Consider the following 25,853-nt stretch of genomic DNA (forward strand, 5'->3'; position numbering starts at 1 on the left):
GCTCCCTTCAAATTCAATTTTTGGAATTGTCTATTTGCCCTCTTCATTGTGCACCTACTCATCAGGGTGGTATTCCTAACCACACCATACAGAGTCTTGTTAAGCACTGTAGACATAAAATTTGGCCCAGCTACTTGATGCTTACATTCCACCCTTTTAGCCGCCTCTTACGACAAGCAGGGATACTGCGGAAGTATTCTTAATCCCCCTATCCGCAGGGGTGTTTCATTTACCAAGTACCTAGAATTTAATTTAAAATGACACCATATACAGCATTACTCACCTCACATGCTTACACCATATTTCAGCACAAAAGACCCCAATAAAAGAAAACACATTTGAACAATCATTTTTTTAATAAATAATCTTAACTGCATATTATACATAATAAAACATGAGAACATTACAATAGTATAAACTGGTAGAAATATTTTTCTATAAGGTAGCTTAAAGCATGAGCACAATAATATGCAAATAATAAATAGGTAATAAATAAAATGTACATAAATACAGCACCACAGATGATTGTGATGCACAATAATCACAGCCTCAAGGTGTGAGAATGAAGATTACAAAAATAAATGTTTTACCTCTGGGTACGAAGTAACAAACACATTTTCCGATACTAATATTTGCTCTACAATGTATAGAATATAATCATGTTGAACATCATTGCCAGCAATGATTTTTGTTCGAATCACAAATATCCAATTTCAATTCCATGTAACTGAAAAAGCAAGTAACTTGCCTCTGAGACAAATATCATTCATACCTGACTAATGAACTCACAAGACATACAGAACACTCCAATGACAACATCATGAACACATTCAACGGCCTACAATGGCCAAGCTGTACAAAGCTATGAATAAGCAGTGAATACAAAATTGAACCGTTTCAACGTTGATAAATAGGAGACAATAAAGGAGGATACTACAATAACATGCGTGCAATAATTTACCCGTGAAATGGAAACGCCTGTAAAATAACAGGACAGGTATTGACAGTATAACCAAACTTGATTAAAAAAAAGAAACAAAAATAATACCATCAACCAAAGTGGTCATAAAAAGTCTGAAATAAATAGAATTGACATAACCCTACTCAACAAATGCAATGCTTGCCTAAATTCGAAAAAAAAATTTTTGGATAACAGATGAATTGTTCACCATAAATTTAATACGACAGGAATCACATTATCTTGACTTGTTAATCTCCAAAAAGCACCAAAATGAAATGATAATTGATGAAAATGCACCATTATCTTACGATTCAAGAATTTTGAATGCCCAACATTTAACACCAACATACTATTCCATACCAAAAACCTACTAATAAGAGGAATTTGAAAACAAGAAAAAAATATTGCTTTTTGCATAACAATCATGATAGTATGATTCGTAAAACAAATAGTAAGTGAAAGCAAGAATGCATGACCACAAATTTCAACCATCCCCTAAAGTAATCGAAACAAAACTAGTTAATTCCTGGATTGAAGAAGAAAATAACACCACCTGAAATCCACAGGAAGGGAAACATCTAAATAAGATTCGAGACATTTTTCCATCAGTGATGCCGGGAAGTTCATCAAATATGCATGAACTATAAAGTTTCTAATGAGCATCTATCCCACTCAGGTACCCAGATTTTCAGAGATTCTATTTAAAAAATGTGCTTTGAAAATCAATTGAAGGGAAACCTGTCCCATTGAACAACTAATCTCACATGTTTATACAGGACTCAGCACTATAACAACACTACCTCCTTTGCAAAATGTTTAGGAATAGCATGGAACAGAATCACCAATCACGACTTAAGCCTGAAAATTTATCAGTACAACAGTAAGTGCAAGATTTCACCACGCCTTAGGCACCCAGATTTTTCCTCGTGTATTTACAACCCCATAAACATTCAAAATTTTTAATTTCTTCAACAGTACCACACTTCCCTTCAGCTTCTACTAATTCATACTCTTTCAGTTCCAAGAGCTCATTTGCTACAAATGGAAATGTGCAATTATAAAATATCTAAGTACTGGATCTGTCAATCAGTCAACCAGTCTTCTACCAATAACCTGCTTGAGGTTAACGCAACTTGCACTCATCCAATAAATGTAAAATCATGACTTATACATTTTCTCCACAGAATATTACACATCACACTCCATAAATAGTGATGAATGCTTTTCCTCATGTCATAAATAATGAAATACAAATGAAGTAAGCATTAAGTACCATGCAAGTAGCCTCTTCATTTGCCTCTAGGTTGAAGGACTGTACAACAGTGGGACCTATCAGGTTTAGTTCACCTTAAAATTCCTCTTACAAACAATGCTGCTTAGATAAAGGAAACCAAATGGCAAAACCTACTAGCTTCCAACATACCTTCACCATATTGCATCAGAAAACCATGGAATGAATACCCAAAATAAATCGAGCTTCAACAGCATCAAGTACAAGTCATGCTGGCTAATGGCTCATTCTAAATATACCAGAGAATAAGAAACTTTAATGAACAAATTCTTGGATTCAAGAACTCAAAACAGAGGTTGGACATAACAAACTGGAAGACAATGACAAATTACTCAGAGATACACAGATTATGAACATTGTGATGTCAAACATAAAATGTTCCTATCCATAAAATAATATCTCATTCACTGGAGTTCGAAGATACAATAAATGTTTATCTGAAATAAGTGAACCTCTACATTTGTATTTCGATGGATGATAGTACTGCAGTATACACACCTGGGAGTGAGAATTAAAAAGAATGGAATAAATATGATTTCAGTTTTAAGAGCTATTTTTGGGACCACTGCAAGGTTTACCAACAAAGATCCCAAACAGGTACTAGATACATCGTACAGTGCCTGAAAATTTGTATAGACAAAATTTAGGAATAGGAAAAAAATACATATAACGTAATAGTATAATACACTCAACCGTGCACATCAAATTTCTAAGTTCTGAACCAGCAGAAGAGCAAATTTCATGCAATGGTGCGAAAAACAATGGTAACATACTTCTTCCTACCCTCCTTTTATCACTGCATCCACCTTGTTGCTTACGCCCATTCCAGATACGTACTCCTTACGAAGGTTACTAGACTTGTGGACCAAATTCGAAGCCCCACCACCCATCAAATCCCCCCCTCCGTCAGAGTCCCTACCTCCGGCATCACCATCGTCCTCGTCATCATCCCAACCAAAGTCTCCCGGCTTGTCACCAATAATGATGGTGTTCTCCCCCCTCTCCACCCACCAGTTCCTCCTCTGCCCTTCCTCTTCAGCACCACCGTCATCCAGCACCTTGCCCTCGTTGGCGCCTCCACTAAGCGCTGGCACCTCACCCACGCCACTCCTCCCCGACTGCACCCCCCTCGCCTCCTCCTCCGTCGCCCACAGGTACGAGTCCAGCGTCTGTTTCGTGCAGTCGGCTATGAAGCGCACAAACGGTCGAACATCCCCTTCATTGGCCCATTGAAGCGTCTCATAGTATCTTCCCAAAGGAATAACATGTACGGAAAAGAGAAGAGAAAAGAACGATTGAAATGATTATTAGGACCTCCTGCGACCACTATAGGTTCTGGCACGCACCGACACAAATAACTTTGGCTACCTATCCACAGCAATGATACACCTGTTTCAAAGTTTGTACCACAACCAATGGTCGGCATTTTCCATTCAATGTGATACAATCAAACCTATTGAGCACTCACAGATAGCTACTGCAAGCTTCATACACGTTTGTTATGTGTCAGTTACTAATTAATTAATTCCACTGTAACAATCTACTTTCAATCATGTGTTTTACACAGTAAAATATGCCGCAATACCATGTCGACGTGCAAGATAGCATACATCTCATTTCAAACTTAATTTAAAAAAAAAATGGCTTAAAAGAAATCTCACATCCCAGGCCAAAAGTAAATACAGGCATCCCCCGAGTTACGTAAGAGATGCGTTCCGGCAGACTCTGCTTAAGTCAAAATTTACGTAAGTCGAACCTTTGCGTTAGTGCTTCAGAGATTACGATCAGCGCGGTGAAATTCTCAGCGGAGAAATGCGCGGTAAATTCTCGGTAAGTTTCATTCAATTCACAGCGATATTCATGAACTCTACCGCGTATTCTTACGTTATTAGATACAAAATCGATAAACATTAATATAGTCTGGGAGTTGCATCTCGAGCATTGCCAATCCGAATGCGTAATATTATTCCCAGAGTTGACCGATCGCGTGGATTTGGGAAAGTACGAAATCTCAACGCTACATTACTAAACTGAATACTTAAATTGATTCATAATGTTATACTGCGATCTAAGGCCAAAGAATGCATTGTCTACCTACCTATAATCACTATATCTTCTGCCTTTTATATATTACGTTGATCGATGAATCTGGTGGTTTCACTGTCTCAGTTAATACACGTAGAAGGGGTGTCGAGGATTACGAGCAAATAACACACAAAAAATACCAGTAACTTACATTATTCTTAGATACATTCACACGCACATACACTCAATCTTTCACGCACGGAAACATACTTTCATTCTCTCATATCTCAATAAAATAACGTGAAAATATCATCATTTGAATATTTACTTCGCTGGAAACATCGAAGAGTATTTCCAAAGCACGAAGCTAATTAAAATTGAGCTTTTATTCAGCCAACTCTATCATTAACGTGCAACAAAGTTAGTGGGGAAAAGCTTTCAATGACGCAATATTCATTTCCAGTTGCACACAATACGAGAGAACGAGAAAATGCAGCTTATTAAAATTTTCCGCCAGAAACATGTAAACAATTACGCAATTAATAACGTGTGTCAACTTTTTCTTAACTTTTTCGCGGCGTTCATTGCCAACACTCAAAATTTCAATGCCGTTATGTGGGTAATAAACAATTATTTTCCGCAATAAAGATTTCTGCTTGAACTTCATTTTATTTTAATTCCACAGATGGAAATGTCCAAACTTAAGGATACAATTTTTAAATAGCTGAAACTCGGAGTTCGGGTGTGCATGCTGTATAACAAGTTGTATCGTACAGGAATGAGCGCAACCACATCCATCGCTAGAACTGCAAATTTTTACGTTGATTGCTGACTTGGGATTTATTAGCGATTTTTCTACAGAAATTAATGAAAATTCCTTCGAGGAATGACAAAAATGGGTCACTTTGTTATTTTTAACACGTAAAAAACTCGATAACTATTCGATATTTTTTCTACCATAGGTTGTACAAGCGAATATCTGCTTCTTCGCGGTCACATTCGAAAATTAACGTAATCACTTGAAATACGGTTATCGCTTACGTAAGTACGGATTTACGAAAGTCGAGACATATGTAACTCGGGGGATGCCTGTACAATGAAATTGATTTTGTGTCAAAGAGCTGTTGAACCAGAGCATGGGTAAGAAATTGACTCATGCAATAGTAAGTCAAAGTTGCAAATCTTCACAATGAAACATTTGTTAACTCCTCCCTGCTAGGTTTTGATTGCCTCCATCTGGCATTAATTTACTTTTGACTTGACTTTTTGGTCATGAATCAGGTTCTGATGTCAAATTTCCCCAATCACATTTTTTGGAATACAACAATTCATTCATTGTTGGAAACTAATTATCTTACAGTCTTAATCATGCATTTATGCTTTTGTTTTCGTAGGGGTCCTTATTACATAAATTGAGGACTAACTCAACCAACTATAACTCACAAGAGTAATGTTCACAAAATACATCACTTGGAATGATGTCAAAAGAAAAATGAAAACATGAAATTATGACTATGATGCAATAAAAATACTTGAAGTCTAATGACAAGGCATCTCATTAGCACGTACTTTTCACGTGCAACGTAATGAATTGGAGTTATCATCAGTGACAGCTGAGTGCCAGCCACAAACATCTTAATGATAATGAGCAGATTGTCACTATTTTTATAATACAACAATAACATTAACATACACTCTATATTAGAAAATTAATCAAAATAATAAACGGCAAAAGAATGGAGGAGTATATGTGGACATTACCAGAAAAAAATTTTTGTGCAGACTGAAGAAAGGCATTTTTAACAAAATACTAATAATTTTAAATAAAAAATTCACATTTTAAAATTAAGAGTGAAATTAAACCATGTTATCTAAGGTTAAGATTAAAAAAAAAAAACAAAAATATAAAAACTGTCACAAGGACAGCATTTATGATTCTTACTTAAAAAAATAATCAAAATCCACATCATGATTTAAATCAATGCGATTTAATTCAATCAAGCCTGTCAGAAGGGTCCACTACTCCATTGTAGGGTTTCACCTTTCGGATCAGGAAAGGGACACCCATTCCATTGAGTTGGGTCTCAATGTAGGGAATAATCACTCGTGCATGATGCTACACCAACGGAGGACTCCCCACACAGACAATTACAGAAATTGGCATCTGGACTGTAACTGGTCAAGCATTTTCCTCTGCAAAACTCTGGCACATAATGGCCAAGAGCACAATAACATTTGTTCTCGGAAACTGTGTCAACTGGGTAGTCTCCGACTCAAAGGAGGAAGGACTCACCTGTGCCTGTCTCGCTTGTGAATTATGACGGGAGGGTAGCCTGCCTGCATGAGTATCATGTTCATAAGCAGCCGTGACGTCCTCCCATTGCCGTCAGCAAATGGGTGGAGAGCAACCAGCTTGTAGTGCGCAAGGGCAGCATGCCTCACTGGGTGCATGTGCATGGCGGCATCCGAGTTGAGCCACGCAACAAAAGTTTCCATGAGCGCGGGGAGATCCTTCGGGGGAGGAGGGATGTGACTGCCAACAAACACCTGCGTAGAACAAAGGGAGATTGGATACTCATACACACCTACTGCAAAAAATTACAATAAAGAAAATATAGAGACTTCCACAGCTCTGGACATCCAGACCAGATGGTGTTTTGATGAGCTCTCTAGGTTCATCATAAGGACACTTAAAATCATTCCAACAAACACCTGCGTAGAACAAAGGGAGATTGGATACTCATACACACCTACTGCAATTAATTACAACACAAAAAATATAGAGACTTCCACAGCTCTGGACATCCAGACCAGTTGGTGTTTCGTACCAACGGATGAGCTCTCAGGGTTCCTCATAAGGATACTTAAAATCATTCATATTGGAGGATTTTATTTAAAAAATTATACATGCCCTTCTTGTTCCCAGTGATGGCAATGTTATCCTACAGGTTTGTGCTAGTGGTCTACATATAACAAAGAAGCCTGTGCCCTCCTTCCCAGGTTCAAAAATGTCCTCCCACTCAGCAAGCCAGGGATAAAACATTCAATAATCGTAATAATTAAGTAGCTGTGAGAATGGGTAACGAGACCGAACCCGAAACGTCGGCACTCTTAGAAAATCTTACCCACACAGAATCCTGAGAAAAGTTTAAATATTGTTTGCTGGGAAAGTGTAAAATCTTACACAAACCTTTTCCCTACTAAACACGAAAATATGTGTCTGGACGTTTCTTGACCCGGGAGACAAAAACAGCAAATTTTCGTAGGAGAATTACCGACGCAGGTGAACGAATGCCAAATACATACATTTCCTAGCTCTTCCTCCTTTATGACAGTCACGGGTGTGCGATGTCTTTGTTTCGGGACCCAACACAGTGGGGCTTAGGCTTTACCCTTGAAATCTGAGAGCAGGTACCCAGGCCCCTCATCTTATATTACCCCTCTTAGCGGTAAGGGACCACGGTCATACAATTGTTTATCCAGTCATTTTGCAAAATAAATATTTATAATATATAAACTAAGAATTGAATCATTTGAATTCTATGATAAATATTAACGTATGTCACGATTTCAGTATAAACATCAACATGGAACTTGCAGCTGCATTAAATTCATTATCATTGACGGAAGAACTTCATTCAAAATTTGACAATTTTCAGAATTAAATGAGGAATTCAATTCGAAGTCTGCAATTTACATTTAACCAACAATCATCAATAGAGCAAATTTATATATAAACAAAGCATGATTGACCGCAAACCAATGCCATTGCTAGGGTTATAAACCCTTAAAGGATGGAGCCCAACTACCCTCAAGAGTCCGAGATAATGCAAAGTCCCCGCTAGGAAGGGTCGAAAAACGTTAATGCTCAGAGTGTGTGATTATCTGCAAGACCCTTCTTAACGAATTTCCTGCAAAAATGCTCCTTAAGGAGGGAACGGAAGAGTCTCTTGGGGCTCAGTACAGTAGTCGTGCTAAGGCAAGAGCTCCACCGTCTCGAAAGGGTTAATTGTATTTTTTCTTATGAAATGGCTATTTTCATAAAAATAACGTCAATTATTAGCTTTGATATAAAATGATATAATAATTATTATTAGCTTTGATATTAAATGATATAAAAAAATAGTTGTTTAACTACGCAGTGTAGTTCTCACTGCTTTTGAGCAGGACAGCACAATCCTTCTTCAAGCATTTTTTCTATTTGAACCTCAAAAACAATGAATAGGGCTCCTTTATTTACCCCAACGTGAATTCTTGCAATTTCATTAAGTAGTGAGGCCTAAAAACCTTTATGAATAGAGGCAAGAATCATAAATTAAGCCACAAATCATGTAAAATCTGCTGTCGGAGTAACAAAGCTCACTAAAATATCACAGGTGAGAAGTACATATATTACGTACCTGTGTCCGCCGAAAGCGGCCAGCTTCCAGGGGATCAACAAAACCCAAGACTCTTCGGTGGATTTCTAGGATTAATGTCAGGTTCACATTTCCAACGGAGTGGGCCAGGGTAGTATTGACATACTTTAAGGCAGCATCTAAGCCAACAATTTCAGCATGTTCAGCAACAGACCGCCCAGGAACTGCCTGGAAAAAATGTGAACAGCACACGCATTTTCATTTCTCCAGTCCCTCGGTCAAGGACCTCCCAATGCAAGTAATTGAAGCCATGGACCAAGTCTGAAACATTTCCCATGCGGGTCATTCCATGTCTGTTCACTCCGGCATGACACACACAGACTCAGGTTAGGATGAAAATTGGTCATTTACATCCTTCCATGAAGGCATAAAACCCTGTAACATTTTTCTTGCTATATCCACTGGTTTTTCTTTCACAACCATTTGTGATTTGGGTGAAACTGCAGCTTTTCAATGAATGAGGTATCATTTGGTAGTCAGTGTTGGGCCTTACCACTAATGCCTGTGACACAACTGTTTTCTATGGTTAAACAAATATTCATGGCATGAATCTAATACATAAAAGAACAAAAATAATAATTTGTTTTTGTGCATAGGCTCTTTTTTCTCTCAAGAAGAGAAATATACAAAAAATACAATATTTTACAGAAAATATGGCACTTACCATCATTGCTGAGGATAACTTGACTGTCGCTGTGCAGAACACATCGAAATACACAATGAATGTCAATCAGAGTTAAATTTATCCATTTTGTATTGATAACACATCACATTTATTGAAAAACTGCTATTTCATGCTAACTTCAAATGACTGTGACAATAAGAGATAGCAAAAAAATTGTCCACTGTTTCATTCCCGCATAGAGGATAAATATTGCCAACTTTCACCCAAATCCCAGTCAGTGGGGTCCATGCCTGGATTAACTGATATGGAATGACCCATGCTTCTTTCTTATCCTTTTCCCACTTACACCCTCTCCTCAACTTTAGTCTATTATACACCAAAGACATGTCCAAAGACAGGAAATCCAAATGCCAATTTAACCCGAAAAGAAAAATACCGTGGAACCCTGATCTATCGTTCCCGCATTCATCGTTCGCCGCTCCTGGTCCCAAATTAAGTTCCATAAAGACAATGTAATTTTTTCCCGCATCTATCGTTCCCTGAAGTATCGTTTTCCCGCATTTATCGTTTGAAGATCGTGGTCCCGTCGTATAATTTTCCCGCATCTATTGTTTGACGAAAATGAGACGAAGTGTTATTTATGGCTAATAACGACAGACACATAGTTTGAATCTTCCCCAGGAGATAGAAATACGATAGGGAGAAGCTGAGTGCCGTGGAATAGTTATATTAGCGCATTTCTCAAGATCCGGTATCCCCCTCCAGCACTCGTCTCCCCCGTCTGAAGCTTTCCTCTTCTCCGAAATAAAAAAAGGTCCCAGCTTGAGCAGGGATCGTATTACAAAGACCTTAGCTTCGAAAGAAAATATCAAGTTACTCGAGGTCAAAAGGAACCTTTTTCACGCCTCCCCCTTTCTTGACCGCTGACTTTTTTAGCTGACTCGCTTCGAAGATCCCCACTTCTGGAGGTCATCTGCTGCATGAATCACCAATTAGCCCAAAAGGTGTCTAAAAATGAATTTCGGCAATTGGTATTATACTTTTATTAGATTGCGATATTAGTGATGTGCACGTAATTAAATAAGAATGATACCAAACACGACGTATTCCTAATGTTATTTAAGCATTTTAAGCAAGGAAATAGTTGGAATAATACGATGGTGATTTCTGGCGAATATCGATATCCTCGCAGCTAGTAGTGAGCTTCACGGCAGTTGATGCGGTTTTTTTTTCGCAAACAGGGCGTCTGGTTACAATTTACGAGTTTTGCTACAAGTCTCACTTGTCTGAGTTGCTAACGAAGCGATGTCTTCTCAAGATATTTTGTTTCTCCCTACTAGCAATCTGAATTAATCTGCTCATCTATAGCTACGTTATTTATTGTAAGAATTGAGTGGGTGAGTTGCCTTCTCTACAGGATAAAAAAATTCATTGCACATTCATATGGTCATGCTTCACCCTCTGCAGTAAGCTCTGCTTACGCCGTACGCGATAGCATTAGTGCCGAACTTCATCTCGTACGAGTGGTTCCGTACATTCCACGGTGGGTTGACTTGAAACCAGCGAGTGTTTTCCCTGTGGGTTCAATAGAGTCCGGTTTCATTTTTATTACTTTTATTCTTATTCGTCTTCCGACCATGGCCCTTCCGAAGACACAAGTGAGAACTTTAAAAGATGGACTGAAAATAATTGAAGATGAAGAAAAGAATCCAGGCTAGAAATGCGCGAATATTGCAGAACGCCTCGGTATGTCCGCAAGTACATGACGGCAGGGGTGGGGGTAGAGCGAGATCCCTGGTGAAAACAAGAAATGGGATGAAGCCGAGGATCAGGTGGGCGTGCCGCTAACGATTAACGCCACATTGCCTCAATCATATTAAAAATTTAATTGCTAGAAAGGAACATTTCAAATAATAAACTATTTTTGGTCTTTGATCCATCTCATAACAATCACTGCGACGGCGAAATCAGTTGTTTGAGGCTTAACACGCACATTTATCTCGTAAATACGTATACTTGAAATGGCATTTGATGGATAAGAATTTTAACAGTGAAAATTCCGAGTGGAGTGCAAACATTTTTTAATTTTTTTTAGTGGTTCCTTTAGGAAATTTGAAAGAGATATAATTCGAATAAACAATATGACCTAAGTGTTTCGATAAAGTAATAATATTCCTGTAATCAGCTAAAATCTTGTTTGAATCCATTAACCCTTCACTGCATGATTTTTTCAAAATTGATGAAATAAATCATAGGTACGTACATTAAGGTTATGTTCATGGAAAAAATAATAAAAAAATTTATTTCCAAAATTTTGAGTACTAAAGTTGCAAAATAGTAGCCGTTCCATATATGGCACACCATGCAGTGGTCAGCCAATTTTATTAGTGCTTTCTAAAGCCTATTTAAAGCACAGATTACCTCTTTAAAAGACTAAATGATATCATATATGCCCGGTGATGGCTTTCATGGGCCCCTGGATTACTGATGCATGTGAGCCACTAAATCCTATCCTAAATCCCCCCACCCCTTACTCACTTTAGACGAGATATAGGCACTTTCAGGTTATTTCATGCGTACCTTATATAAGTTTTTTAATACTTGCTTTCAGTCAAATTTATAATTGAATCGATTTTTGATCCAGGCCACCAGGCGAATACCCCCACCTGTCTCTCATTGCCGCCGGCCCTGATCACTCAGTAATTGTAAGTAAAGGAGAGAAATTATACAAATAGTGTACGACTTGACTTGCAAAGGAAGTCATTCAAGTGTCACCACCAGATCTCGTTCAAATTTGGGTAGGTGATAGGAAATGGTTACCCATGAGATGCAGTTTTTGTTCCGCCACCAATGCTCAATAATTTTCGAGATATTAGTAACGGGAAGTACCAGAAAACTCCTGCATGTTATGCACCCCGCAATCCAAATAATGGGCCCTTCTACACCCTCGCTGTGATGAAGAGCACTGATGGCGTATTGTTGTGCTGCGGATTGCATAACTTCATCATTTTTTTTTCCATCTTTGGATGGAGGATTACTGCCTTTTCCCTCTTGCTTTTCTGTGCAAGCAATGTCAGGAATGGTGACCTAGGGAGGACCCCGGCAAAAAGTTATTTTCTTCCCCTTTGCACAGAGTAATCCTCAGCTCAGTTCTGAAGTCTGCTAGAGATGTGTATTTTGCGATATGCTTATGAATGAACATTCATCCATATAATAGCCGTGAGTTGATCACAATGACATCAAGAAGGTGGTAGAATAGGCGAAAGTGCCACTTTTTTATTACATTTTAATCCCCCTTTTATGCTGTCTAGGAGATCTACTCCTCCCATGTGATGGTTATATATCATAATCATTTGTGGGCAGTATGTTTTCTTTTTCTCGTGTCTTTTTGTTTTTTTTTTTTTGTTTTCTTTTGTTTTGACTTGATTGAGTGACAGCTGGCCAATGAATTTGAGGGCAGAGTGAAATCTTTGTTATCCATCCATTGCACAGATGACACATCTACACCCTCTTCTGTCGTGGTACATTTTTCTAAAGTTCCACGTCCCTTTTTTCTCAAATCTATTTCCAAAGAGAGCTTCCGACATTGTACTCTGTTTCTTCGTAATGTCCCTAGTGATTCAATTCTTCATTTGTTTACGTAAACCACCAAGGGCAATGATATGTGCTAGTTGTCAAAGAACACCTTATGGTATTTATGTTGTGGAATATAACTCCAGAGACGCACTACTACATTCGCACTTGCACCCAAATAAAGCTCTTCAGCACGCCGATTGGTTTCGTCCCTTTTTTTACAGTATATTACGGTATTTGGAAAGACCTTGAAGGCATTGGATACAAACTTGGGGGAGGACGTCATCTAAAAACCTATGGAGAGATGGGATCAACTAAAAGTTACATAGCATTTACTATGCACCTGTTTACGTTTTGTGCTCGCCAAACGTAATAAATACTGTAAAATTGAACACAAAAAGGTGCAAGGAGTGTTTCATGTTGGCCAATCTTCTATTTTAATTCAATGTAACTGAACCACTGCATCTACAATGTTACGATTAATTATGCCACAAAATTTACTTCTTTTTATCCATCTCGCAGATGAAATAGCTATCTGGTGACGTCACAGGGGTCATCGATGTAATGGGAATGTCGTTCAAAGATATTTGAACTGATTTAATTTGTAGAGGCAGCGTTACACATTGGAGGGGTTGGATAGGAAAAATTAGTACTGTTATCCATAATGGAGTTTGAAGAGTAACATAATATACGCCCATAATAACATAAGCCCACTGGTACCATGAGAAAAACCAACTTTGGCAGGTCCATGTAGTCCTCGCCCATCCGAAAAATTGTCAACATTAAATGGCAACAAATATGTGCACTCACTGTTATAATAATTGCCCATGCATAAAAAATTTACTTTTGAATAATTCAAATCAACATTATTTCAGTATTCACTGAGGTACCTCACTTAGATGCTTCGGCTACTTGTACACACGGGAAGTACTCTTCAATGGGAAAATAAAGCAAAAACTATGCAGAACAAATATTTCACAGCTATGCAACGAAGTGCACTAAATCACGGTGCTGGTATCAGACCGTCACTATCGAACAAAAAGGTAGCATACATATCATTAGGCCAGTGACGAAGAAATCACTCGAAAATAAAAAGGACCACCACTGCATGGTGTGCCATATCAGGCACAGATACTTATAACAACTTTTACGCATCAAACAAATACTTTTGTGCTATTCAAACTACCAGAAATATAGTATACACATATCTTATCAATAATTAAATTATTTTGGCTGCCTGTGTTTGCTATAACTACAATTTATAAGAAAGTAAAAATGTTAAAAAATTGCAAAAAAAAAATTTGACGCATTCACATGGATATGAGTACATGAAACAATGGTGCTGCAAAGTAGCGGTAGCCATTGGACTTCATGGTTTTCAGCAGACTACAGGCAATAGGGCTTGAAAATTTCAAGCCGGTATCTAGAATAATACCCGCAGTGCAAGCCATTAAATAAGCTGTGCCATATATGGCACACCATGCAGTGTAGGGTTAATGAATATCATAATTCGCAAAAATAAAGCGTTTCCTGGGACATAGGCAACCCGGACAACAATTCCCACATCAATCGTTTTCCCGCATTTATCGTTTTATTCATCCATCCCCCTGTAAAACGATAGATCGAGGTTCCACTGTATATGTACTGCCAATATTTAAGGCTAACTCACAGTCCAGTTGTGAGCTTTGCCTTTGGTAGGCTACCAACTATTCTCCTAAACTTTGATGATTGCCAATAGTGTTCGAAAAACCAGTTTCAGAGATATATTTCCCATGAATTCTCAATTAGCATTTTCTGTCTTTGCACATATCAATTTAGTCAATCAACTTAATTATTTCATACAATTTGCAGTTTCTGCAGCGATTATCCATGTTTTAGGAGACTTTCTTCTTACCATTAACCCTTACAAATAATGACACCAAGACCGAATGCATGTGTGGCGACCACTCGCCTAAACTTGGAAGCAGTGCTTATCAGATGGCATGCTTACCCTCTGTGATCTTGTAATGGCCAAGATAGCACTGGATAACCCCAAGGTAGGGCCAAAAGGGCACTCAGGAAGGGCACTATGATACACTGAGTGTTCAATGTGCAGATGAAGTGATCATCATTTGGTTAAAACATAGCATGCCAATTCTAACACAAAATCCAGGTCCAGGGTCGCAAAAAATAAAATATACACACTTAAAATAAAAGACAGCATTCCTTGAATGAATTACGAATGAGATTAACATGATGCTCGAATTACCTGGCGTGTCTCCACAACTGATCTCGTCTCCGCCAGGGTCATGGTGTTTCCCTCCAGGGCAGCCGATTGGTGAATGTGCATGAAATACGCTTCCCGCTTGGCCCTGCGTAGCCCCGGAGGGTCACCAGGAGAAGCTGCCCTCGCCAACGCATCACGCAGGGAATCCAAGTGCCTCAGAGACAGTCGGTCTAGTTTGTTGACAGCCGGAGCAGCAGCCCTTGATCTTGCCAAAGCGAGTGGATGGCTGGGAGAAATGCAGAGTGCACGCCTGCAGAGAGAATTTCAGAATATTTTATCCTTTAGTTACAGAAACAAAAGTGACTCACTCAATTTATGTCAATAATTATTGGGCATTACTAACTCGGCAACAGGGATCAAATTTTCAGGGAAGGAATAGGGTGGTTTCATATTATAGTTTTATTGCCTAAATCAAAAGATTAATACTCCTGGAGTACGCATTTCACATATTTAGATTTTTAAATGTCGATGTCTACTTTTTGCGATTTAACCAAAAGAGAAAATTTTCAAGGGCGTGAAAACACGACGGCTAAGTAGGAATTATGGGAAAAGCCCGTGTGACGTATTTCTGGTTCCAGCTGTCAGCATGTGAGTTGACCTTGGGGAAAGGCTTTGAGAGCGCTGATACGACGCAGGCTGCTAGCAGGCAGCAGAGTACCCTGCTAGCAGGTAGCGCTTGGCTTAAATAAGGATTATAACTACCCTATCAAACGAAGGAAACTTTCCAAACTTAGGTAATTTTAATGGGTGATTATTAAGAGATGTTGACAGCTGGAACCAGAAATACGTCACACGGGCTTTACCCATCATTCCTACTTAGCCGTCGCATTTTTGCGCGCTAGAAAATTTTTTACTTTCATTTAGTCGCGAAAAATAGATATCGACATTTAAAAATCTAAATACCATTTAAGTGCGTGTAAGAGGCGCACCTTTTTTCCAAAAAATTGCAGCCGAAAATGAGGGTGCGCCTCTTACACAAACTTCTTATCTTCCCCCCCTCCCCTCCCCGTCGCAAGTCTAAGGGGATCTGAGTGGCCTTGGTTTTCAGTGTGAGTCAGTCATCTGTAATCCTAGGTCAAAAACAAGCGGCAGGCAGGGGAGTTTCTCCCTTAGTGACGTATTTTCAAAATGCTCCTGTTTGCTTTTCTTGTAAGCATCGCGCCGTTACGTCGGTACCCCAGAGGTGAACATGGAAGATAGCGCAGGGTTTTTCGCTCCGTAGGGCGCGCTAAATTTACTGCCACGAGTGGGCATCTCGCGGCATTTATACTGCATATAGTAATCGGTTATCAAAAGTAGAGAAACGCGTATTTTTGAAGGACATACCTAGTAAATAGTCAATATCTGTCTTGCCGAGTAATTTCCATTACGCTGAGGACTTGATTTCCCAAAAATCATCCTCAGACGCTAATATGAGGATTATTGCAACTGAAAATTATATTGGTGTCAAAACCTGCGCTTTAAAAAATTCGAACGAGTGTGTTCATTGTTGGACTAAAATGTGGATGGAAGAAATCAGAAATGCTTATAAGTGAAGAGTGCGGAAGGAGAGGTCCAGGGGAAGGAGCGCGATCCGAAGCAAGCAACGAAGTACGGAGGGGAAGGAGCGCGCTCCCTCCCCTCCGTATTTCAAGCTACGAGGCTATGAGCGAAGGAGCACGGGAAGAACACGTCCGATCTTGCATGTGACGTCATTGCCTTCAAAGTGAAGGGGCGAAGGCGCAGCAATGTGATATATGCAGTTTGCGTTGCCTAAAGTTTCCAGTCCGTCTCGTCTTGTTTGAATGAGCTTGTGCTACGCTTGTTTCTTCTGAAATTGTCCTTTTTGGACTATTTTGAATATTAGTAGCCTTGTTTTAACCATAAATCTTTGTGTCAAACAATTAGAGCTTAAAAAACTTAAATTCTGTCAGATATGCGTCGCGTTATATCTATTTCTTATTTTGAACGCCGTGCGTGTCATACAATTATTGAAAGCTACCGAGATATCTTCGGGCTCAGTAGATGACTCACATAGCATTTGGCCTCCAGAAACTGGGAGATCGATCAAGGTCAGTTGGTGAGACGGAGTAGGAATGAAACACGTTTCCATTGTTCCCCTATAACTTGATGTTTTCATATTTTCCTGTGGGGTCTCGGAAAGGAAAAAAACGGCAGAGGCATTGGCTGATGGAGGGCCGAGTGTGGTTCCGTTAAATCTATGACGTGGTTATTATCCTACGGCGCTGAGATTGCCCCGATTGTTGTCCAAGCTCTTGGGAAGGTTCATGCTATGTGCTTGTCGTGTTTTGCCTTAAAATTTTCCACGGCTGCAATTCTATTGCAATACTCCTGCGAGAGCATTTAAACAAAATTGTTCATGAATAGGACAAGCATCGTAGAGCAACGGCGTATGCGAAGAGAGGATCGGAACTCTTTCTACTCCCTCTTATGCCACTATTACCGCTAATTAATATTGAAAGAGAAAAGTTCGATAACTGTCGAAATTCCAGGCGTACGTCTGCAGCACCGCCCGATAGTATAAAAAAATGCCGCAAATTTTTTTTCTTCATAGCTCCGATGCTCAAAATAGGGGTGCGCCTCTTACACGTGTGCGCTTCTTACACACGCTTATACAGTACCTTAAATGCGTACTCCAGGAGTATTAATCTTCCAATTTAGGCAATAAAAGAAGATAATCATTTCTATGAAAATGATTGTACAAATAACATTTAAATGGGCAAGAGCACCTTTGAAGATTTGGGCCTCAGTTGAGAATCAATCATTTACCACTCAAACCTGACCCCGTCAGACCGAGCTGAGATGGTTAAGAAAAAAGCTCACTCGGCCTGCTCTCAGAGCAGTCTAATTAGCCTGCATTGTTTACCAACCTGGTCTGAGTCAGCTACAATCTCATCTTGGTAGGTAAATGCAGTCATTGTTGCCTCATTTGGCATTACTTATCACCAGGGAAATGCAAGAAGTGGGGTCATTTTATAGCCAAAAGTGGTGTTATTTTTCAACAAAAGCAATGTTATTTTGCCCTGAAATGAGTGTTATTTTAACGGCAAAATAATTGATGTTGATTGAGAGCCATCCTTCCAGTGGCCCACCCATTGCCCTAAATTTAGGATATTATTGACCAGGGCCCTAAGTCCGTAACTTGAATTCTCCTTTCTCCGGAGACTCTGTACTCTCCCGTAGTTTCCTCCCGACTGTAGTCCGTAACTCGGCGGAGAAAACATCAGTTCCTGGCCGCTACCGGAGAAAACTCTAATTCTCGGTATCGGATAGGAAGAGCAGATAGGTATGAAAAATATTGAATCCGAAGCCGGCGATACCGTGAAGAACCAATAGAAAAGCTTTGTTTCAAATAAAAAAACGAGAGGGAAATCAAACGATTCTCACCTGTAATAAGGGCTACTCGTTCATCATTAAAGTTAAACTTTCAAATAAAAGAAATTGATGCATCGAAATTATAATTGATAGTGGATAAATCGATTTAAATCCATCGCAGATATATTTCTTCATTAGTACACACAAAAGAGTATATTATACCATTGAAAAAGGAGAGACTAATGCGTAACACCAAAGCATTTTTATGTTTTAGATGGAGGTAATCTTGTATACAAACGGCCGCTGTATTCATTGATGATATATATGGCATATTTTTTTGCACTTCGGATGCTTACTTTCATTGGTGAATGCATGATGAGTATGGAAAAACATAACTATCAACGTCAGTATTACATGCATTTATCCTCAAAAAGCTGAAATACACAATGTGGGAGTGGAAAAAGAAAATTGAAAAACTTTACTATGCAGAAAAGAATCGTAAAGAAAATAACGTTAAGATAAATGTGTGAATCTTCTTCTTCTTCTTCTTCCTAGCGTTTGTCCCGCGCTATTGCAGGGTCCGCTTTTCTGCAAAGCCTTCTCCACTTGGCTCGATCCAGGGCGTCTACTGACGTGGCGTTGATGGTCTTCATGTCCGCCTTAATTTTGTCGAGCCAGCGCATCTTTGGTCGTCCTCGTGGTCGGCGTCCTTCAGTACTCAGCCGCATTGCTGTTTTGCCCACGGAGTTCTCATCACTACGCACCACATGCCCATACCACCGCAGTCGAGCCTCCCGCATCTTGTCTGTGATCGATGCAACTCCCATTCTTTTCCGAATGTCTTCATTCCTGATGTGATCCAGGCGGGAGATGCCTAGGATCCATCGCAGCATCCTCAATTCCATGACATGCATGGCCTGTTCTTGATTTGCTGTGGCTGGCCAACATTCTGCTCCATATAGGGCCACTGGGCGGACTACGGTCTTGTATACTTTGGCCCTGAATCGTTCAGGCATTCGACGGTCGCACAATACGCCAGTCACTTGGCGCCATTTCAGCCATGTTGCATTGATTCGAGCTCGTGTGTTGGCGGTTGTGCTTCCATCGTTGCTGATGACAGAGCCCAAATATTTAAACTTCTCGACCTTTTCAAGGTCGTCGCCGTCGATGCTGATCGTGCCATCGGTTTGAGGCCCACACTCCATGTACTCAGTCTTCTTGATGTTTAATCGCAACCCATAGTTGTCGAGTCGTACCTTCCATAGTAGAGTTCGCTGCTGTAATTCGGGTCTGGTGGTGCTGGCAAGGAAGACATCATCGGCGAACAGTAGTGACCAAGGATGCGATTCTTGGAGACAGGCCGTGATTGTGTCCATGCACAGGATGAAAAGGAGCGGAGAGAGGGCCGATCCTTGGTGGACGCCAACAGTGATTGGGAAAGGCGGTGATATTCCTGATGGGCAACGGACGGAGCTGGTGACGTTGGTGTAGAGAAGCTTCACCCATGACACGTAGACTTCAGGGACGTCGTGAGATCTGAGGGCATACCAGATAAGGTCGTGTGGCACGCGATCGAAGGCCTTCTCCAGATCAAGGAAAGACATATGCACTGGCTTGTTCTTCTCTCGGTGCCTCTCCAAGAGCAGTCTAGCTGCGTGTATTGCATCTGTTGTGCCAGTCCCCTTTACAAATCCACACTGGTTGGGTGTGATGTGAACAATGTGTCTGAGCCTAGCATCAATCACTCTTTCGAATATTTTCATGGCGTGGCATAAAAGCCGGATCGGGCGGTAGTTGGAGCATTCTGCGACGTCGCCTTTACCCTTCCAGATGGGCACAGTTATGCTGGTCCGCCAGGAGTCGGGAACTTCGTTGTCAAGGATGATGTTGTTAAATAACTCGGCGAGGATGACAACGCCGTTGCGGCCAAGTAGCTTCCACACTTCCGCTGGAATGTCGTCAGGGCCCGTTGCCTTTCCATTCTTCATCTCCTTGATAGCGGCGGCTACCTCAGCTTCACTAATGTGTTGCACAGGTCCGGATATAGGGTCCGCGCTAATGATCGGTGGGTGGGGAAATTCTGTGTTACAGATGGCCGAGAAGTGTTCTCTCCAGCGCCGAAGGATGGCAGGTGGGTCTCGTAGTATCTGGTGATCGTCGTTTTTGATACATTTGACCTGGCTAAAATCCTGAGTTGCTCGATGTCGGGAGTTGGCAAGGCGGTAGATCTTATTTTCACCTCCAGGTGTATCTAAGTCGGCGTACAGCTGGTCGTAGTGTGCTGTCTTTGCTTTAGCAACTGCTCGTTTCGCGGCAGATTTCTTTGTGCGGTATTGTTCATAGTCCACAATATGGTTTGTCTCGCGCCACTTCTTGAAGGCCATCTTCTTTTCTTTGACGATGCGTTGCACGTCTTCATTCCACCACCATACCTGCTTATCGATAAAGCGTGTTCCTGGTTTCGTTCGCCCAAGGACCTCACAGGCGGCCTCTTGGATCTGGTTCGCTACACTGCGCCATAGGTCAGCCACCGGCTGGTCGGGATCGACACTCAGATGATCTAGGGCTATCTTCAGTTGATTTTTGTTATCGTTTAATCGCCACCACTTGATATGGGCTGGTCCGGTCGTGCGCACTCGTCGATGTTGCCCAATGTCCAGCCGCAAGTCTATGACGAGGGGACGATGTTGTGGGGCGACGTTGTCGGATGGTAAAACTTTTACATCGACCACGAGCTTAAGGTCCCGCCTGCGTATCATCCAGTAGTCGATTTGGGACGCACGTGTACCGCTGGCGTACGTGAGCAGATGTGATCGCCTCTTCTTGAAGAACGTATTCGCTACGGCAAGATCGTGTGCTTCCGCGAAGTCAAGAATTCTAATCCCATCATTATTGCGGGCTCCGTGCCCGCATCCGCCATGTTGATGTTCATAACCGTCGCGTGATAATCCAACGTGGCCATTCAGATCACCCCCAATCACCAGGTGTTCATCAGGTCCCACCGATCGGATATGGTCATGCTCTGGTGAATGGTACATAGTTATTCTTGCAAATACCTACGTGCCAGCAATTAGTAGCATATGTTACAATCTCCCAAAATGTTATAGTTTAGGAAACACAACAACCTGCCTCGCTACTTTTAAAAATTTCAAATACTGACAGCGTAGAATAGCGAAAACATGGGGAAAATGGTTTACTAGAGGTATATATAGAGAAAACAAAGCAAAATTACCCTTACTTGTACATATTTATTGCTCATCATATCACATACAGCACTACAACGCACACATTTCTATCTTTTTAATACTTATAATCATTATATTCGGAATCAACTGTTTCAATAAATATCTTGGCTCACAATAAATATAGAACACTATTATGTAACACTAATAAAACATGATAATCGGTTTTCCAATCACTTTGCACACACTAAAAGAATTTGCACTCCTTGAAGTTCGAAAGGATTCTTTACACCTCACTTCCTACTCATCACTAACGACTTAGAATCAGATTACGTTATTTCACATTAACATTGCGAAGACAATTAAATGAATAGGTTGAAACAAATTGCTAAACCAGTTATTGTGACACCAACAAACTTCGAATTTCACTATCACTCTCACCGTAACATGACCAAAACAAAAACAAACAACAACACAACGAAATGCGTGAAATGTAAACATTGCCAAAACCTCACATCTCACAACGGGAATTGGAAATAGATGCAATACGTAATAAAATCAAACAGAACTTAGAAGCGAACAAACGAATGAAAATTAACAGGCGTTCGATGTATCCCTAAAGTAAGACTAGTTCAAATATGAAACATATCCCCTTCGCAATACATAGTTAGATACCTTTCATCGTAATGTATACAGTTGATTCGTAGCCTAAATTATATACGTGCGAAATAATTTCGTATAAGATGTTACATTCACAACACACTTCACTCTTTACTTCATCGTCTATGTGCAATCAATTCACTAAGGGGTACACTAAGGACACAAATTTTGTTCACTTATACTAGAGGCACAATGAAAGTTCACTGCACGTAGTTTCCTTGCAAATGCAGCCATACAAAAATTTCTATTCTTGTCACAAATTACACTACATAAGTTGCCTGCCTAACTTGAAGAATGCATTTTCGTGTTCTATTTTGTCACAAATACGTAAAAAACCATATTAGAATACAATTAGAACTGCAGTACGATCGCCCACAACGGTCCGCCATTGGTATTTTCCTCGTTTCTCCTATGGAGAAAATGAATCGCCGGGTCCCGGGCGGGTGACTCCCAAGCTCCCGTCCAGGGCGCGTCAGAGTCTCCAAATCGCGTTACGGACTTCAGTCGGGAGAATGATACTCTCCAGGAGAGTCAGAGTCTCCGTTACTGGGAGAAAGTTTTCTCCGTTACCGTTACAGACTTCAGTTGGATGAAACTGGAGCTTCACGAGTCTCTTGTCTCCCAACTCGGGAGAAAACGAAGTTACAGACTTAGGCCCCAGGAATAATTTAAGCAATAATATCCATGGAGTATTGACTGAATTCACCTATTTTACATATTTTATCCTTCGCGTATACATATGTCTACAAAAAAGGCTATTCGGGCTTCCAGCCGGGTGGTCTCCCTCCATTCTGCCGACGTTTCGGAACACGAGGTGGCGAAGTCATCACCACCCCGCCCAACGGAGAGCAGTTTTGTCCACCCTTTTCTATCGAGCCAAAGCCATAGCGGACCAAGAAAGCCTGCCAAAAGAGATAAGACATCTGAAAACCACCTTCAAGCAAAATGGCTACAGTAATGAGGAGATACACTCGGCCCTAAAAAGGAGCATTAAAAATCTAGGCTCTTTAAAGGAGGAAGAAAGACCAAAGCCCATCGCTATTGCCAAAATTCCCTATGTGCCTACGGTGTCCGGGAAAATTTCAAGGATCCTCAAAAAACAAAGTATTGACACCGTTTTCCAACCATGCTCCAAACTAAGAGATCTACTTCTTAAAGCGAAGGATCCTTGTGGTTTTGAAACTCCAGGGGTCTACCAAATTCCTTGTGAGTGTGGGCAGGTTTACGTGGGGGAAACGGGGAGAACTACATATCAATACAAGGATAAAAGAACATAAGAGACACCTTAGGCTCTGCCAACCGGAAAAATCCGCGGTTGTAGAACACGCCATTGAATCCGATCACAGGGTAAAGTGGGATGACGTGAAAATTCTATGCCGCGAGACTGATTTCTGGAAAAGACTGGTTAAGGAATCCATCGAGATCCGGCTGGCAACTAACACCCTCAATCGTGACACTGGGTATTCACTGAGTAATGCATGGAAACCGGCACTTAAGAAAATAAGATTGGCTGCCTCCGAGCCAATCACGTTAGACCTCACAACCAACTGAAAAGTAAACAAGCTGGCAAACTTCATCCACTCACCATTAGCCCTGAGGATGGAACCCGACTCGTGTTCCGAAACGTCGGCAGAATGGAGGGAGACCACCCGGCTGGAAGCCCGAATAGCCTTTTTTGAACATATTCGCCGGAAAAGCATCAGATTTTACTTTACATATGTCTAGCTTACATAGAAAGAAATTACTTTTAAACATCTGTAATTTCAAATGAAATATTGCCATTGTGATCAAGTTGTCATCTTTTACATTTGCTCTCTTATCTGTTAAAACAGTGCTATAGCAAGAAAGAAATCTTTCTCGGTCCATGTTTGCAGAGGGGATCCAAATTGCTTAAAGGTGCTTAGATGCAAACGATGTCTCACACATTTGAGATCCTGGATTGCTTTAATGATATCCACTGATCCCCGGGAAATTTGCTTTCGTAGTAATTTCTGTAATTCTCCCAACCATAACTTCAACTTCTGCATCTCCATTGATTCCAGGCCAATGCAGTGAAAAAATTACGGCTTAAATATACGCCTCGAAAAACAATTTTGTTGGAGAAGCATGAGCAGAAGGAAAAAAATGATGAAAATCGCATCTGAGTTGGTGAATATCGCCCATGAATTGGAATTAACACGAAATTTGCGCATTCGTGGGAAAACCCCGGTTTTCGCGTTATCGCATTTGTGACTTTTGCATGTCCCTACTTATTACATTTAAAAACAAGAACATATACAGGAAGTAAGCCTATGCAATGCTTAGCTAAAATGTTACAAAACTACTCAATGGGTTCAGGCTTTTCATCATGAAATTTTACCACCACATGTAAATTCCCGATTCAACCAAAATAGCTACAGTGAAATCTCTGTAGAACTAACCTCTAAAGAACATGTGTCCTCCCCACTTCAAAAAAATATATGTAACCTCTGATTTTAAGAACAATGCATTTTCTCTCTTTTAAGAGCAATGCATTTTTCATCCTGTGACGAAAGAACCTCTCTACTCTGGAAATTCAGTGGAATGATAGAATTTTTAGTCTCACGTCGACTTTCTACCTCTTGAGAACAAAATACAGTGGAACCTCGTTAAAGCGAGTACGGGCTATAGCGACACCCCCGCTATTACGAGATATAGCCGATGCACCGTCAATTGACCCTATAATGAGCGTGTTAAAAAATTCGTTTTTACGAGACCCTTTCGGTGTTGGCTCTCGCCATAGCGAGGGTTTCACCGCCGGAAGACTTTCATCAATACTCCTTAACCTCTGTAATTGCTAGCGATCTGTTAGAAATGAAGTTAATGGAGTGCTCAGTATCAAATTTATGTGGTAAACTGTCGTTCGATAAATATAATGGTTGACGAATCAATGCTTTGCATGATTTTTATTCAGTGCGGCGCTTATAAATTGTTTGAATAGTTAGTCGTTATTTGAGTAAGGAAATTTAGTGATGCAAAAAAACATCGCCTTTTGTCTGGATTTATGCTTACGCTTATCGGATAGATGTTTATCTGTCGCCGCACCACTCCTGTTCCTGTATATCTGTTCGCAACAGGTATATTGGCTATTATTTGCTCCACCTCCGGTAAAGCGACAATTCGTTATAGCGAGTGTTTATTAGTGCACCGTGGAGTGTCGTTATATCGAGGTTTCACTGTACATAATTACATATATGTACATATATGTAGACCCATTTTAGTCCTCTTTATTAGTGATTTGATAAACGAAAGAAGTATGTAGTTATTCAAGCAGATAAATTCAGTAGAAGCTTGCATTTCGTAAAGGCGTATTTCATTTTATTGTCATCGCAAATCCCATATTTTTATCTGAAAATGAGATAAGTTCATGTAAATAATATTATAAATCTTTGAATTTATGCTCAGCAAAAACAATATTTCCATTAAATTTTAGTAGGATTTGATTGAATTTAACCAGCAGCACTTCTTCATTCACAGCAAGACCTTTGACTAGCAGGCTGGGTTATTTCTTCAAATAAT

At 40.3% G+C, this 25,853-nt stretch overlaps 1 protein-coding gene across 1 annotated transcript in view; it reads right to left on the reverse strand.

Moving 5' to 3' along the window:
• Positions 1-337: 337 nt before the first annotated feature.
• The window catches only part of LOC124158006 (protein adenylyltransferase Fic), a 30,532-nt gene continuing 5,016 nt past the window's right edge, over positions 338-25,853 (reverse strand). The window contains exons 3-6 of the mRNA XM_046533149.1: positions 15,142-15,409; positions 8,678-8,863; positions 6,571-6,824; positions 338-3,500 (exon numbers count right to left, since the gene is read on the reverse strand). Of these exons, the coding sequence (XP_046389105.1) occupies positions 3,032-3,500; positions 6,571-6,824; positions 8,678-8,863; positions 15,142-15,409 (1,177 nt within the window). The 3' untranslated portion in view covers positions 338-3,031. The remainder of the gene's footprint in view (positions 3,501-6,570; positions 6,825-8,677; positions 8,864-15,141; positions 15,410-25,853) is intronic.

The sequence above is a fragment of the Ischnura elegans genome, chromosome 4, assembly GCF_921293095.1.
Source record: "Ischnura elegans chromosome 4, ioIscEleg1.1, whole genome shotgun sequence".
Classification (NCBI taxonomy): domain Eukaryota; kingdom Metazoa; phylum Arthropoda; class Insecta; order Odonata; family Coenagrionidae; genus Ischnura; species Ischnura elegans.